Source organism: Oreochromis aureus, linkage group 16 (assembly GCF_013358895.1).
Source record: "Oreochromis aureus strain Israel breed Guangdong linkage group 16, ZZ_aureus, whole genome shotgun sequence".
NCBI classification, from domain to species: domain Eukaryota; kingdom Metazoa; phylum Chordata; class Actinopteri; order Cichliformes; family Cichlidae; genus Oreochromis; species Oreochromis aureus.
In genome coordinates, this window is record NC_052957.1 from 1,744,098 (window position 1) to 1,761,823 (window position 17,726).

At 42.2% G+C, this 17,726-nt stretch overlaps 1 protein-coding gene across 1 annotated transcript in view; it reads right to left on the minus strand.

The window, feature by feature from the left end:
- lrp1bb (low density lipoprotein receptor-related protein 1Bb) overlaps nt 1-17,726 on the minus strand; it is a 270,456-nt gene that overhangs the window by 18,640 nt on the left and 234,090 nt on the right. Inside the window, exons 67-82 of the mRNA XM_039600082.1 lie at nt 17,004-17,120; nt 14,450-14,556; nt 10,945-11,077; nt 10,506-10,612; nt 9,466-9,598; nt 9,004-9,126; nt 8,691-8,813; nt 7,382-7,525; nt 7,004-7,138; nt 6,295-6,414; nt 5,961-6,202; nt 5,546-5,769; nt 4,979-5,085; nt 3,872-3,988; nt 3,437-3,610; nt 151-276 (exon numbers count right to left, since the gene is read on the minus strand). Coding sequence (XP_039456016.1) covers nt 151-276; nt 3,437-3,610; nt 3,872-3,988; nt 4,979-5,085; nt 5,546-5,769; nt 5,961-6,202; nt 6,295-6,414; nt 7,004-7,138; nt 7,382-7,525; nt 8,691-8,813; nt 9,004-9,126; nt 9,466-9,598; nt 10,506-10,612; nt 10,945-11,077; nt 14,450-14,556; nt 17,004-17,120 — 2,232 coding nt within the window. The remainder of the gene's footprint in view (nt 1-150; nt 277-3,436; nt 3,611-3,871; nt 3,989-4,978; nt 5,086-5,545; nt 5,770-5,960; nt 6,203-6,294; nt 6,415-7,003; nt 7,139-7,381; nt 7,526-8,690; nt 8,814-9,003; nt 9,127-9,465; nt 9,599-10,505; nt 10,613-10,944; nt 11,078-14,449; nt 14,557-17,003; nt 17,121-17,726) is intronic.

Here is a 17,726-nt window from a genome sequence, read left to right on the forward strand (position 1 = left end):
TGAACCTCAGACTGCATGCAGGAGGAGTTTTTATCACCAGCAATGTTCACTAAACACATGTGTGTTATGGAAAATATATCTTAGTGACGCTTTGCAAAGCTGCTCATTGTTATATATTCACGGTCAATATTATGGTCAACGGTTGGATACCTGAGACGTTGACATCATTGCAGGTGCCGTTCACCAGCACCTTCCCCTCTGGACAGGTACACCTGGCACCAGTCGGGTTGAGCAAACACATGAAGTCACAGGACATTCTCGAGCATGGATTGGGTCCTGTGGACAAACAACAGATCATCTGTAACCTGTGACCAGAACAACTTTTTCTTTTTGACGTGTGGCTGTTCTTTTTTTAATAGAGATATTTATTTTAAGTGTGATGGTTTTTGTGAGCTTTAGAGGTACAGCACATGAATCATTTTACACATGCATCTTCACATTGAATAATCAAAAGCTGAGAATTGCCCCTGTTTAACTGATGTGTCACTTTTAGAAGTGCTGCTTTTAGCAGACAGAGGACGACATGTTCATGTTGTAACTCTACTGTGAATCAAACTGCTTTAACTCTGGTTTCTATTATGGTAGTCATGAAACAGGCCCTGCAACACAACTCAACATAATGTTTGAATATGAAGCTGCTGTCAGACGTTTACGCGTGAGCATGAATGTCATCTACATGCACCCTCATTAAACTGGGTTTGTGCCACTCTTCGTGACAGTTCATTTGAATTAGGTGTTTTTTTGGGTGGGACCTGGCGTTCCAGAAGCTTAATGTCACCCTGCTGATCATTGTCCTGTTCAAGTTTCACCCGCCTGTTAGTCTGAGGGTAGTCCTTCTATTTCATTATTCACTTTGCTATGTACAGAAACATGAGAATGAAATTCTTCCTTTGGTGCCAAACAGAAAAATGCATGTATAAAACTGATAACTATAATAAATGATCATTTAAAAACAACAGAAACAATTATAAAGAACTACATTAAGTACAATAAAAGAAATACAATATAAATCTAAGATAGAAATAAAATAAGAAGAATCTGAGCTGCAGGGCAAATGTCCATATTTATCCAATCAATGCTACGTCAGCATGTTGGTGGGGTCTTTGAGGATGGAGGCAGCTGTGGACTGATGGTCCGAGTCCTAATGATGTTTTTGGCAGTCTTCAGCACTCTGTGCAGGTGCAGTGGTGTTACCGTACCACACGGTGATGCAGCTGGTCAAGATGGCTTCAACCATGCAGCTGTAGAAGCTCCTCAGTCTCCCCAGTAAATGCAGCCATTGATGTCCCCTCTAAACCAGCTGTGTGGTGTTAAATGTTCCTCCCTGCTCAGGTGTGTGGCCATGTTTGTAGTAATGTTAGCTGAAGTTACCAGTCCTGGCAGACTGGGGCGCAGTGTGTAGACAGTTTATGGATGGGTTTGTGTGGAACGACCAAGTTAACAAAAAGCAGGGACAGGCTGAAGATGGAAGCATCAGAGACACAGCACAGAGATCACCCAGGGATGTGATCTGGTCCTGCTGCCTCACGAGGGCTGATCTTCCTCGGTGCTCTGAATAACTTGTACTTATAAAAACTGTTTGAACCGATGATCGTGGAAATGTCTCCAAGAGACTTTCCCATTCTGTGTGAATCTAAAACTGTCCTTCACGCTGTTCTGTCAAACAAATCATTCTTCTGCTGCACACCGAGCAGAAAGAACCCTGAGAACCATTTATTAAAAGGTTTAAGAGAGTTTATGTATATATTCAGTTTAAAGGATGACGATAAAAGAGAGAAATCAAAATCTCTGCATTTCTCTTCCATATCGAGCTTTTATGTCTTCTTGCAAGCTAAGCACACGTTGTGCCCTCAGACTCCACAGTGTACATGAATGAGTCTGTAGGGAGGAACAGCTGTCCTTTAAGTGAAAGCCTGACCGAGGCTGAGCTCTCTGATGCTTTCTCATCATTAACACCAGAGATGGAACCAATAACTGCCATGCTTTATCACCTGGAGGAAGCGAGAGGACGGACGTGGCTGTTGATCAGAACAGGTTGGTGCTTTATGTTGCACACGTGAAACATGCAGCTAAATATAAAATATATATATAAAGCATCATTTCACAATATTAGTCCAGCTGTTTCCTTCAAATATTTAGAATGAAACAATTTATCAAATCATTGATTGTTCATTAATCCACAGTGCTGGATACTGGATGGTTTCCTTTCACAGTTTTGTTTGTTTGTGGCAAACTGCATTACATCCTAATATCTCAAATAACATTAATAATAAAATAATATTCTTCTAAAAATAGACACCAGATAAATAAAATTAATTGATCGATTGTTAATAAAACAATGACTTTGTCACTGTTGATCGTCACCAAAACATCCGCTCAGCTGCTCACAGTGAATAATATATAATTTATAGTTTGCTCTATAAAACAGCTCCACCTGTTTCGCTTGGCACAGTTTTTAAACCGATCTCTCAGGTTTGCTGAATATTAGTCTTTAGCTTATTTGTCAGACGTGGAGAGCAGCTGGATGAATTTCTCTGTTAAACAGAGCTTTGATGTCTCTTCACCACATTCATGTTATTTTTCCAGAGTCAAAGTGTCGCCGTGAACAGACCAACATTAGCCAAATGGACCATTTAAAAGTTGTCAGCCAGATGTTAAAGTAAACATTAAAGCAACAAAAAACATCCAGAGAGAGATTTTATCTGATAGTTTCATAAAACAGGCAGAAATGGAGAAACATGTTTCTATCTGTTGTAATGGTTACACACGTTTGTATATTTGTTTGCTTTAACCTTATATTTAGTGCCTGTGGGTTGTTTGATGACTCTCATAGTTCCCTGAGGGAGGCTGGTACCTCTAAAGTCTGTCTGATGGTCAAATTTCGGATAGTGCCTGCAGCTGCAGCCCTCTTATAGTTGTGTGGAGATGCAGAGGGAACTGTAACTGTACATTGTTGTGTGAGTTTCTGGTGTTGTCACATTGTTTATATAATTATGTCTGGACATCAATGGTCCTTCAACATTCACACGTCCATCACTGAAATCTTAAAATGCTAATAAACTCATCCCACACTGGTTGGAACAGCTGGACCTCTCCTCCCACTGTATACATATATACACAATAAATCATTGTTGTTATGTTTATCATGAACCTAAATATCGTACTACTGCTGTCAGCCCAGTATGTGTGGTTACCAAGGTTACATTTATGCTGTTCTAGTCATTCATTCATAAATATGATCCGTGGCTGTTTCTGTGTGTTTGTGTTTATAAGAAGTCTTTAGAAAGTCAAACAAACAAATAATAACAAAAGAACTGAATTACAAACACAATTACCAAGAAAATAAGTAATGAAACTTAATCTGACCAAACAGCGTTTTTCCTTTTACTCTAAAGGAATATTTTACAGATAAACAGTGAACATCAGGGCAGCTCACCGTCTTGCTGTTTGTAACGGTGGGAGATGAAAACATTAGTGGGCTTCTCCACCCCCAAACTGAGAAACTCCACAGACTGTTTCCCATACTTGTGAATCTTGAAGACCTCGTGTTTTAACCCAGTTCCATAAATGTAGTCCTCAAATATATCGATTCTGTACGGCTGGGAGATTCCTAAACATCCAGCAGAGAAAAGAAGGCAGATAAAATCACACCTGCAGTTTTGGGATTATGAAAGTTTGTATCCTGAGGTGCACGGATGAAGGACGACTGTGTGTCAGAGGATTGGTGCTAACAGACATTGTTTAGAACCTTAACCTTGTGCCACATAAAAGCAATATTAATCTGGCAATTATTTGATAAAAAAGTCGAGAAAAACAAAGCGAAGCATGAAACGTATTTGTGTAGATGAAAACGTTTTCCATTTGTGTTTACCATGTCTGTCGCTGATTGTCACCAGAGGGTCCGAGCCATCCAATCTCATGCTCCCTATCTGCGAGAGCTCAGGATCAGCCCAGTAAATACGCTGGTTGAAATAATCAATGGCCAGCCCTGTGGGAGGATGAAGGTAAGAGATTCATTTACCTGACAAATTACACAGAGATCACTGTGGAGTCCCTCAGAGGAGGAGACCTTAAGGTCAGGACGGTTACAGACCAGCGTTTCTCCTTTGGATTGTTTCTATTCACCAGCTTGTCTTTAAAATCCTGAGAAATAACGTTTTGATCACGATGAGCTATTTTACAATTTCACTGTTTCCCAGAAGTCTGACCGTATAATTGAGCACCTGGCTGCAGCATTTAAATAGGTGTGCATTTTTCCACTGATGATGAATTCCTCTTTGTGTGACCAAGACAGATCATAGCATCCTTGAATTTAAGGAGGCCAAAGCAGCTCTTCAAAACTAGATCAGCACTAAGTGCTTCCCTACAGGCATACAACACGTCCCGAGCAGCTGTGCGCTACTGCGTGTGCTGCTTTGGATATATTTAACTTTCATTTTATTCTTTAGAATAACAGACAGTCTGCATGCAGAACTGTATTTCATATATAACTGCAAACGTCACGTGACGCTGCAGGCGAGAGTAAACACGTCACCTTTGTGTGTGTAAGTGTTACTTATGCTGACAGAATATTGTTACATATTGTTATTTAATCAGACTCAATAACAAACACACGTGTTTATATTGAACCTCTGCTATGTGGAATTTGCATGTTGTGCATCAAATGTGTTTTACTGCTTTGGTGTATATGTACATATATCAGCCCAGTCACACTGAGCTGTGTTACTTTTTAGTCTTTATTTTTATGATAGTTCAATCATTTCAATACCTGGAATATAAATGGTTATTAAATATAATAATTAATTAAATAATTGATGGACAGGTACTGACCAGACATATCAGAACGCACACAGTTCATTCATAAACTCCCAACATTAAACGACTTCAAAAATTAATGATGAACTTTTTAAAAATATTCCAATAATGTGGTTCAACAAAACTCAATGTGAAGGGGAAAAGGAATAAACGAGCGACCCACCAGTGGGTCTCCTCAGGTTTTTCTCCAGCAGCACTCTCCGCAGTGAGCCATCCATGGCTGATTCCTCTATCTGAGAATGATCACCGATTACGCTCCAGTACATCATTCTGTAAGGAACCACAATCAGCTTCTTGTAAATGCATTTAGTTTTACAAATACATGCTCAGGATCACAGCTACTGCAACCAGCAGTGTTTGGTCTCAATTTTTTGTTAATATGTTTTACAGTTATAATAATATTAAAAAGTAAACAGGTTATTTTTTAATACAGCGTCAGAAGTTGAGACGATGAGGAAAACCAAAGATTCATTAACAGAGCGACGTTTCACAGCTGTACGCCGGCTTGTTGTTGTTGTAACACCTTTGTTGGAGCAGGCGAGTTTAAGTGATGTAAGAGGAAATGTAACCCATTAATCTGCCGAGCTGAGTAATTAATAACATGCGTACTGAGTATTATGTAATGTGAAATTGATTACATTTTCTAAAACAGCGGCTCATTACCGGATTAAATAATGGCCCTCTGGCAGAAAAGCCTGTGAAGTTGAATATTCTGTAAGTGTGTACTTACCCCCGGGTGGGGTTGACAGCGATGGCGTACGGCTCTCCAGCTATATCAGTGATCAGGCGGGTGCAGTTTGGTCCTTTAAGTTGGCCCACATTTATGGAATATCGTAATTTAGTCCAGTGGGCTGTGTAATAACTAAACCAGTGCATCCGGGAGTGATCGGTCCAATAAATGTTTCCTGTAATCCAGTCAGCAGAAATATCTCGGGGTCGCCGGAAGTCTGAGCACTGCAACCGATAAGAGTCACAACGTCAGGCGCTCTGGGCGCTCGTGCATTCGCTGATTCAAATTTGTCTCTAAAGTGAGACATGGCAGTGCAGCATATGAAACTAAAACACGGATTATTTTTAAACACATTTTTCTTTTACATTTTCTTCCTTATAAGCACAAAAATTAAAATACAATAAAAAATACTCACAATATTTCTGACATTTGTTTTGCTTTGACTTCTTTCCAGAGTGTCTTTGTAAAAAATCCCACCAGGGTTGAACTGGGTCGCCCAGATAAACTTTTGGTGGTGAAACAGAACATCCATCCCAATAATTCGAGCATTGTCCTCAATGTGCGTGGGCAGCCTGTATCCGTGGCTCTGGTTAAAGGGATACAGGAAGCTCCGGATCTCGGTATCGTTGGACACGTAGAACACTCGTTCCTCCGGTCCTGCCGTGAGTTGTTCATGTGTTAAAAAGTGAAACCATTGATTAAAATGACTCATGTCACCACAGTGGATACACTGAGTTTTCTTAGCATACCTCTTGCTACACAGTTGCCGTTGATCTCCTTAAAATTCCGGTCGCATGAGCATTTATAGGATCCTTTAGTGTTCACGCAGTAATGAGGACAAGCGTCAAACTGCAGACATTCATTCATCTCTGCAAAAAAGTACAGCCTCATTTATGATGCTGCACATGCAGAGTTATCATTTTCCCACATAACTGTGTGCATGTATGATATTTACAAACACGTTATAAAGTCACATCATTCGTTTCCATTTAAGACCGTTTATTTCCCCAGCTGTGAAAGTTTTACTGAGGTTTGACTCACTAACTCACCTGCTGACACCTGGAGGTTTTTATGAGGACTATACCCGCTCAAAATGAGCAACAGGCACCAACCAGGCCGACCAGTTTCCTCTAAGCTAACTAAAGGAACAGATACTCAAATCTGCAGCTCAAATGATAAAAGCCAAAAAAGCCAAAAAAGAAGGAAAAAAAGCCATTTGATATTTTTTGTAAGTAAAATCCTCTCAAGTTTATTTATAAAGTACATTTTCAAACAAGGTGCTTCACAATGTAAAACGCCACTGAAGTAAATAAAATGCACAACAATGATGCAGTAAAATATAGAAAAACAAATAAAATAAGTCAACTAAAACAACAGCAGCTAAGGCTGTGTCGGTCAGTGTGTGTTAAAAGCCAGGCCATAAAAACAAATCAGTGAAACTACATGATACACGGTTACCTTCACACTGGCCCGTCTTCTGATTCCTCTTGAAGCCAGGTTTGCACTGACATATAGAATTAGCATTTGTCTGGTTGCAGATGGCGTCCTCTCCACACGGATTGGTTTTCTTTCCACACACGTCTCCACTGGAAACTACAAATAAAGACAGAACTTTGATTACACATCAGCCTGTGCGTCTGAGACACCTGCTGGGCTCCTTTCATGTGCAAAAGCCAAAGAAGCATCTCCATCTTTTATAAAGCACACAGCACGCTGCAGGCACGGGCGCGCACGTATTAACATAAATAACAAAACATTCTGTCCAAAATGAGGGATAGCGTCGCTTTCTGATAACATCGCGGTGACATTTGATGTGTTTGCTTGTGCCGTACTTACATGCCTTGCAGTCTTGCTCATCTGAGCCACCGTCCCCGCAGTCACTGAACAGGTCGCACTGCAGCTGGATCGGGATGCAGCGTCGGTTACTGCAGGAAAACTCTGTCTTCCCACAGGGCCGAGGTCTTCCAGCCACGACCTCTGCTTCAGTGCACACAGACCGAGAGCCGACATTAGCTCATGAGAAACAGCCTATCCAGTTACCTGCGTTTGACTTGCTGAAGACACGAAGTCATCATGAAGTCAGTTTAGTGTGGCGTTTTTCTGGGATTACTACTTGGATTTCTATAAAACGATGACCCAGAGTCTCATTATTTGCGGGCAAACAGTTTTGCAAGTGTTTAAAATAAATCAGAGAAAGAGCTTTTTGACTTTATTTGTTAATTATTCACACTAAAACCCGTTGAGGTGTTTATAAACGGTTTCGTCCTCGGAGAACATAAGAAAAAGTTTGCCATCCTCCTCCAATAACAGACAGAGATAAAGAATATCATACTGCGATGAAGCCATGGATGAGGAGATTAATAGGATTAAGCTCAGATTGAACAGAAGGATAGAGGGCGGAAGCACAGAATTCTTAGAGGTAATGAAGTGATGGAGGAGATGGATCAGTGTATCAATGGAAGCAGAGAGGGAGATGAATGGAGGGCAGGAAAAATGAGCGAGCAATGGAGGAGAGCAGAGATGTGTCCTCTCCTTCCTGTCTGCTCTCTGTGATTATTCACACAAAGCTGTGAGGAGGAAACAGGCTGGCAGCGCTCGTGTGTTTGGAAAGCATTTTCATTTTCACCACAAAAATCAGCAGGAATAAATTGTAAACTGTGTTAAGTGCACCAAACGTGGCTCCCGCTTAACATGCAGTGGCAGTCCTTTTTCTGCCTTTCAGATTCATCTGCAGCACATTTAGACTCCTGGTACTCGAGCAAAAGTTCCAAACCTGTGTTTGCAGGTTTGCACTGCACGAGCACACAGCCTCACACCCGTGTAGGACCAACGGGCCTCTGGTGCTCAACGAATATTCAACGTTCAGCTATTTTAGTCAAACAACGTAAAAGAGAAAAAAGAAATCTCCGTCATTCAACAGTCACTAAGCAGACGCTGCTTCTTTCTTGGTGCTTCTTTTTCTCCCAACTCCAATCATCATTCTTACAGAACGAAACAATATTTGTGCTGCTGCGTATCAAGGACGGCTGCACCGGGGGCGCTTTTAACCTTCTGCACTTAATTTGATGAATAAAGCGTCGTTGAACTTTCACACAAATACTGCTCGAGGCATCATTCGGTCCGTGCTGGTGCGGTTTGCGCTCACCACACTCTTCTTCGTCCGAGTTGTCGCCGCAGTCGTCCACTTTGTTGCAGACCTGGTCCGTGCGCAGACACACGTGATCGTTTCGACAGCGGAACGGCCTCGTGGGAGGGCAGGGAAGCTTCGCTGGAGGACAAAAGACACAAACAGCTAATGGAGATGTCTTTCAATGAAACTATAAATAAATAATAAGTGCATGAAATCTTTTATGAAAAGACAATGAAACATTCCCTCACGGGAGATCGAAAAGCAGAGGTCTATAAAATATGCATCGTCTGCTTCAAAGGAAATTCTTGTGAGTGACATCTCAACCCACCACACATGTCTACGTCCTCGTCAGAGTTATCTCCGCAGTCATCCTTGCCGTCGCACACCCACGTGTGGAGTTTGCATAAGGTGTTGTTGCAAATGAATTCATCAGCTCGGCAGAAGAAGGCTGCTGCAATCGAACAGCGCAACAAGATTTTAGCGCCTCAAACAGGCCAACGGTAAAAAAAGTGCATTCAAAGGAGAGCAGGACTCGCCCATTACAGGATTCTAATAACAGATAACATCATGATCCTGACAATGTGGATCATTCCCACTAACAGGAGCAGAGCCTGCTTCCATTCCTGTCTGTCTCTCGTCTCTGAGCTCGTCTTCTTCCTCTCTGCCGTTTCGCCTTTTTATCATTAAATGCTGAGCAGCCGCTCACATCAATTCTCTGTTCAAATATAGAAAAATGAGACTTTTTTTACCTTCAGACATCACCTGTCACCGAGGTCACGCTGACACCTACCCTGGCCGCAGTTTTCTTCATCGCTGTGGTCCATGCAGTCCAACACGTCGTCGCAGCGCCAGCGCCGAGGGATGCAGTGGGCCCGATTCAGACACAGGAACTCGTCTTCTCTGCACTCCTTCACACAGCCGATCTGTTAGCAAAGCTCTCATCAACATAAAGACTGGACAAAGGCAGCGTCTGCACATATTAAAGGCCAGAACTGCAGAACCATGAAGGCTAATGCTTTATCACCCCAGGGAGCCACACGAGCACAAAAGATGCTACATGTCTTTAGTTTGGGATCCTTTTTATCTCGAGGACCTCGACCTAACATATGCACAACTCCGTATACAATCATGGATTATCTCTTAACATGCGTTCCTTAATGAGCGCACCAAACCCTCAAGGATAAAACTGGGAAAAGGTCACACGTATGCCACACTGTGACAAAGTCATCACTGAGAGCGTTTATGTCATCTGACTGCACACAAACACAGACAGACTTACATTTCCTGGAAGCACAGATGGAAATATTAAAGGCTTCAGTCATTTCACTCCAGAACAAAGAAGTAAGAGAGTTAAAAAACATAAAAATACATCATGAGTTTTAGTCTTTCTCTCTGTTCCATAACTCATAAAGACACCGTTCACTCTTTTTCTCTGCGTGTTTGTTTATCTTCATCTTTACGGCCGACTTTCATCCACAAACTGGGAAACGATAAAATCAAAATTTAAAAAAAGAGTCTAATGATTTGAAAATATTTAATGTTGTTAGAAACGGTACAAAAATGGGGCTTTTTTAAAAATGTGATGGCAGCAAAATGCTTCAGAAAAGCTGAAACAGCATATTTTCCAAATGTTTTCCCACACGTGAGATGAGACGTCAGCTAAACCATTGGTTTGTTCTAAGATGAGTTCAGCTCATTTCACACAAACACCACAAACCATCACGTCTACAAAAAGCACCGATTGGTCCTCGGTTCATGCACGAAAAGCAGCTTTCTGATTACTTAGTACTGCAACACTATATTACTACAGTTTAAGGTGGATTGTCTGACCTCATCCGAGCCGTCCAGGCAGTTGTCGTGTCCGTCACAGCGCAGGCTGGCCGACACGCAGCCGCCGCTCGTGCACACGTACTCGTTGACCGAGCAGGACGGCACAACTACAGAAGGGAAGAGTGTGTTACAGGGACGACTCACAGAGATGAAGTTTGTAACACACATGTGATTCAGCCACGATCAGAGTTTGAGTTTCCTCCAGTCACAGGTGGATCTGTGAGACTGTTGTTGGTTGGAGACAGCAATGACCTCACAGAGTACACTCAGCGCTTCTCTGAACTATTCACAGTGAAAGTAAAACGTTTCTTTGACCTACAAAAGAATAATAACTATAAATTGAATTCTTCACGCTTGCAGTACAAACAATATTGTCGACAACAAAGGTTGCACAAGAGGACGGCTCTGTCGTTCAGTGTGTGGTGGCAGATTTCTTCACCTGTCTCCTGGCAGTTTTTTTCATCTTCACCCATCTTGCAATCTTCCTGGCCATCACACATCCACTTTATCGAGATGCACAGGTTGTTGTGACAGCGAAACTGGTCATCAGAGCAGTGTGCCTCACAGCCTTTCTGCAATTAAATACAGAGAGAGACATCAAGGACACGGACACCTACATGTCCAACGTCTAGCAGCCTGAGTGCTTCCTGTAAGGACCGCCCCCCTGCTGAGCGAAAACAGAAACAGCATCATACATAATCCACAACGTAGCACACAGGATGCTAAAACAGCTTAGGCAGAGGATTTTGTCACAATCGGTCACAATGAAGGAAGTAACGAAGGGCTGACAAACGCAGTGATGAAGAGAAATGTTCACATGAACACAACTGTTGTTGTAACACAAACGGACCTACACTGTGCAGCGTCCCCAACGCCACGCGCACGCTGTGGCTCAGGAGGCGAACCACGTCTTCAAACTGCGTCTGTGAGCACAGAGTGAGGACTACACGTGTGGTTTTAGAAAAGAGCTGTTTAAAAGTGCATGTGGTTTATAGTGCAGAGCACTTTAAGTGATCGATATGACTACAAAGCGCCGTATAAACGCAGTCCATTACAAACTAATGATGTAACCGCTGTTAAACACTCTTTCCAGAGCAAAGTCTAGTGCTCAGTGAGGCTTGAAAGGGACCAACAGGTGAAGAGGCCTTGCTTTTTATAAAGTGTTTAAAAAATGATTTACATTGATTCCAAAGCAGCCGGCAGCCTCTCCCAATAAGAAATAAATAAAAACAGAAATAAAGCCTTTCAGGTTTGCCCCGTTGGGACTGAAAATAAATGCATGCACTTTTCTTAAAAGCAGCTAAACTTCATGATGCATTGAATCCAGCATGAATGCAGCCAACATTGTTCTTCCCCACATTTATGTAAACACAGGTGGGCACCGAGCCACACAATGGCTCCTGTGAATGACTGAGTTTAATAAGAACTGCTGATTGAAAGGAAACTTTCTCTCCTCAAACTATTTGACTGCACTGACCCACAAAGCTGGCGCCCGGGAGCCACATAATAAAGGGTTAATTAGGGTTGCACTGGTTTGCATGGAGGAGGATTATATGTAAAAATTGCTGTGCAAATGTTGAACAGAGCAATAAATTAACAGGAATAATGAACGGTAATAACAAGGCTTTGTCCTTGAATTATGCATCGTTATCACTGATGGGGCATTTTTATGTGAATCCCACAGAAATCTCTTTACGCCATGAAATGCCAGATAAAGCCACATTTAAGTTCTTCACACATTACCAGAGTGAAAAATTCTGACAGAAATCTGAGGCTTTACAAATTGAGACATGAAGCATCTTTATGGACAAAACAGTCTTTGTTTCTGCTGAAAGGCACGGGGATTAGGATTTACAAAAGGAAACGAATACGAGGCATTTCATGCACTAATGTACTTGAAGGTGCAACAATTCATCATGGCGATGCTTCCTGTCCAGCATTGTTTTGGAATATAGCAACCATGACGAGGAGATTTGGATCAGCGCGGTGAATTATGCCCACAATGGGATTATTTTCTTTGCAGGCGCCAACATAGCCATCTAATTTCAGTTCTCTTTTCCAATTTGGATATTTAATGTGTGCTTGTGCTGCACGCTCAGATAGTGACAGACATTTTCAAGGGATCAATTGCAGAGTAAATTACACTATCCATATGCTATAATTTGGCTCATGTACACTGTGATTTGTACGCGTTAAGCCTCTCTATGGCCTTTTGTGTGTCTACAATAGCACATTTATGTGACCTGTAATTTTTATTTTACTTATTATTGACCTCCATCATTTGACAGCATTAGCTAACACTGATATGATAGAACCCACTCACGCCTCGTTAGCAGCACACTTTATAATAACCGTTGAACATGAACTGATAATTAATAATGCCTGGTGTAATGTAATTACACTATTATGGTAAATAATACAGTAAATGTGTGTTTATTGATTTAATTGGTTTTTGTGCTAAAACTGTGTTTGATGCATGGCTGATTAGCACGCTCTATATATGTGGTAGAGTTAATAATTACTACCAGATGTTATTGCTGCGTAATAAAGGTTTCACTGCAGGTGTCCTTTAAAGTTTAGAGTCAGCAGTAAACCAGGCGGCTAACAAAACTACAGCTGGAAATAAAAGTGAACAGAGAATCAGTCCTCATATGCTCGCATCTTAAAAGTCAATTAAAACAAGTGACATAAACTTCTAATAACTTCAAAAACATGTAACTGACCAATGCAGTTTAGCCAAAAATAGCCAAACATGTGATTATTCATTTGCAAATATGCACATATTAGTCAGTTTCTAATGTCGAGAGCAGAGGGACAGAGAGGTTAAAGTCCCTCCGGCTTTCACATCTCAGAGTAAAAGTGTCACGATCCTGCTTCATCTGACCCAGCGTTTTGAGTTTTTATATATTTTGATGTTTATGGTTTATGTTTAAGTTCATTAGGTTCTCTGAGTTCATTTCTACTATGCCGAGGTTGCTGTTACAGGTCACTGTTTCTTCTTCACCCTGTGTTTACGTCTCCCTCCCCCTTCACGTGTTTCATGTCTGTGTCTCATTATGTTTCCTGTTTTATTTTGAAGGGGTCTGGTGTCCCATGTTCGTTGTGTTTAGTTTCACTCCCCTGTGGCGTCATTATGTTTATTCTAATCAGCTGTTTCACCGTGTGTTTCCACGTCATCACCTCCTGTGTGTGTTTAGTCTGTGTGTTTCCACTCGTTCCTCGTCTGATCGTCTGCTTTGTTTCCAGGTTTACAGATTCATGTCAGGTCTTCAGGTTTCTGGGTTCTTGTTCTTGTTCTAGGGTTTTTATATTTAGCTCACCCAGTTTATCTTATTGTTAGTTTTGCCTTTCGGTTTTGTGCTGTTTACCAGCTGCTTTCAGGTAATATTAAGTCTGTTTGCACGCTTTGTTTGGGTCCACTCTTCACACTCCGCATAGTCTGCCTCAACCAGACTGTGACAAAATCGTCTGAACATCCAGCCTTATGTGTTAAAAATGAGCTTTTCCATCTTTGCTGAGACATAATCAAAGTACAGGAGTGATTATTGTGTTTAATGTAGATGAGTTTGTGTGTGTAGACGCGGTCCAGCTTTGACCTTGGCAGGTGTGTGTGGGTGGCCACAGGAATGTAGGAAAGTCTGGAAATGTGTCAACAGCCCATCACTAAAGATTGTAATGGTTAAATTCATAATTAACATGTGACTGTGCTGATAGTTAATTATGCTTAATACCGATCAGAATATAACCAGGTGTATCAGCGTTGCACTGCCTGCTGGGTAACACCCACAGGATCAGGGTTGGGACTTTTTTAACAGCTGATCCTGACTTCCTGTATTGGGTTGTTGGCCCCGCAGATTAAAACTAATATTTCCTCATTTTATGAACAGCAAAAAAGAAAAACAAACTAAATATATTAATGTTTACTAATAAAGGTTAATATAAACCTCATCTGAATTATCCAAGCAGTCGTAGTCCCCGTCACAGCGGAACCGGGAGGAGATGCAGTCGCCGTTGGCACAGGCAAAGTCCTTGTGGTTACAGGTGACGGGCTCTGAGTAGGAGAAAGACACAAAATCAACCATGTGATTCTTTTCCCAGCGTCACTCTCAGCAAACTGTCATCAGCCAAACGCTCCGTGTTTAGGATCACACGCTAATGCCTCGGCAAAACCACCGTTTTATCTAATTAGAGTCATTTTGTATTAGAAGTGGATGAACTGGCAAAGCTGATCAAGATGTAAATACATTCATTTCTACTCTGACAACAAACAGCGCGCTCTCTGAAGCCAAAAATCTCGTATTTGCCATTTAGTGCAAGTCCGTCCCCGAGGACGATATTAGGACGCAGCTAAACAGCTGCATCAGATCCTCCGCCTGGGCCCTCCCCCTGTTATCGTGGACTGTTAGCTAACTCTGGGTGTGCTGTAACCCAGACTCCCAGCAGGCATTGCAGCAAAATCTGATTTGCAGCCTCTCTATTGTCTCTGAGTCCACCTGTTTAATTCTGCACCGACCAACACTTGACTGGCTTTTATTTGCATTTTAAGTGACATTAATAGGTATGGAGAATAAGCATCTAATAAATCACATACATTATGCACACTCAGCAGAGGCGCACATATAATGTGCAGACAAACAGGCACACAGGCAGACACCAGGAAATTTAACAAGCTGGGTTTCCGGCATCAAACGTAAATAAAAAGTTTTCTCCCAAAAGTGATGATGAATATCCAAACAAACAAAAAGAAGAAAGAACGTGTGGCTCACAGAGAAACAGCACAGATAATAAGAGTTTCCTGAGATGGGCCTGGATGGTTTGCATGTGTGTGTGTTGGACAGAGGGCTGGCTGAGTCACCGGGAGCAGCAGTCAGGTGTCCCCAGATAACTGCATTTCTTCTGAATATCCGTGTAAAGTGACCGTCTGGGATTCAAACGAGCTCTGATCTTCATATGAGGCTCCAGTACAGACAGCTGGTACTGGTGTACTGGTCCCAAATAGCTCTCTACAGGTGTCACTGTCCCAGTTAGCCCTCAGGATATATAGTCCTGCCTTTTCTTTGTGCTTGGTTGCATTCTCTGCATGTGCTGCTTGGTGTTTGTGCAGGTCTCTGTGCCTTTCTTTGGATTTGATCCCAGGCTGTGAGAGTTTACTCCTTCTGGATTATAATGTTTATTGTGTTTTTGGACTTTGTGCTTCTGGGAGTTTTGTGAGCTGTTGTCAGAGTTCTCTGCCTCCTGCGTCTGGATCCTCTAAACCTACAATCCACACAGCGAAGGATGAGGACAGGTCATTCCACGACACCTCGGGTTAAGGTCAAGCCCCTGTGGCAGCAGACCATACGAGAACTGGACGGGCAACCAACTCCTGTCATTTAGTTCACTTTGTCACTGTGATAATAGAAAATAAAAAGTGTGCTCTCACTCTCACACACAGAGAAATCTTAGATTACAGACAGAAGCATTTTCTCTGAGTGCAGAAGGAGATCAATGAACTCGAACAGCTGACTGTGAGAGGACAACGTCCTCAACATATTTCCATTTTGCAATTTCGAGCTTTAAAACCGCTGCTGATGAATGACCTCTGGGAGATGTGAGGGGTCCCCGTCCGTCCGCTCAGCGTCCTGCTCATTCGAGTCGCTCCTCTCGTGGATTACAAAATTCCTTCAAGCTTCTCGATGGTCATCAGGAAGCAAAGCTGCCCACAAACCTGCTCCACAGGTCAGATTTTATTATTTGTGCAGCGGTTTTTCTTTGTTTTAAACTTTAATAGCAGCTCTGAATTCCTGTGTGACCTGCCTGAAGAACACCGCCTCTCCAGCTCTGTCCTTTTGGGAACTTTAGATGCGCCTGAGGTTCCTTCATGGCTCTGTCATTTCCTTTATTGTTTCCTCATAACGGGATAAAGATTTAATACCTGTAGAACTGTCTGCAGGTATTCTGATGTTTCTCTCGATGTCTTTTTCACAAGTTTCCAGCTTGCATGTTGTGCTGTCGGTATGATCTTTGCAGGAAGCCTGCTACTAGCGAGAGTACTCCTGAAACTCTGCCACGAGGAGACAGTTGGTGCTAATATGGATTGATGAACACCCGGGTCTTTGAAATGCTTCTGTAGGCTTTTCCAGCATCGCCATAATTCTTCTTCTGACATCCAAAAAAAGTAGTTGACATCAAAGCCATGATTTACCAACGTGGAGCAGACTGAGCAACAACAGTCATGCTTTCATTTAAAGGAGGGGACATCTTTGCATTGCACACTTTCATTTTGACCTCTGGCACACCTGAAAGCACAGCTTAGCTGTGGAAGACGTTGTTAGCGCGCAGGCTCACTTAGCTTCTCAGTCAGTCGAAGCTACAGCTGTTTGTGTGCTACTCGTACAATCAGATGATTCAAATTCATTTTAACATTAAGTTACTATTCTGTAGTAAATGTTCACGATCTTAGCTGTGAAACTGTAAAACTAAAGTGCTGTAACTGAAGGGAAGCGGTCAGGTACTCACTGCAGTTCTCCTCGTCTGAGTTGTCTCCACAGTCATTCTGGCTGTCACACCTCCAGTGGTCGGGGATGCAGTTGTTATTCTCGCAGCGGAATTCATGAGGTCCGCAGGTCTTTTCATCTTTTTCGTCGGGAGCAAACAAACACCAAGATGAAAATGGCTTCAAAGAGCATGAATATTAATACTGTGCTCGCTATCACATTTTCAGCCTGCAATCACGGCTTCCTCAGGGTTTCCCGACACGGAGTTCAAAACACGGTGCGCACTCAAGAGGCGAACGTACCTGACTGTGCCACCAATCCCAACAAACGTGTGACAGGAAGTTGGCAAAACCGAACGTTCTTTGAGAAAACACCGGCGACAGCTGCTGAACGACGCGGCTTTAGTGGGAAACCAAACTCGCCATGTTTCAGTTCCTCTGAGACGTAACACGAGCCAAGACTGAATCTGATATTTTCAAATCTGTCAGAAGCTTCGACATTGCTCTGGATACAAACACTCATTTCACCAGAGCAGAGAGGAAACGGATCCACAGGTTTTTTTCGTCATGAAACGTCTCAGCAGGAAGTCACTGAAATATTCAAAGATAGGGAAGCAATTCAGAGGTGAGGCTTAAAATGCCTCCCACACACGCAATAAACAGCCTTTGAGAGTTCAACCGAGTGTTGACTCTTTTTTCATTTACTTTTGTGTTGGTTTTTGGAAAGACTCTGTGTGCGTTTGTTT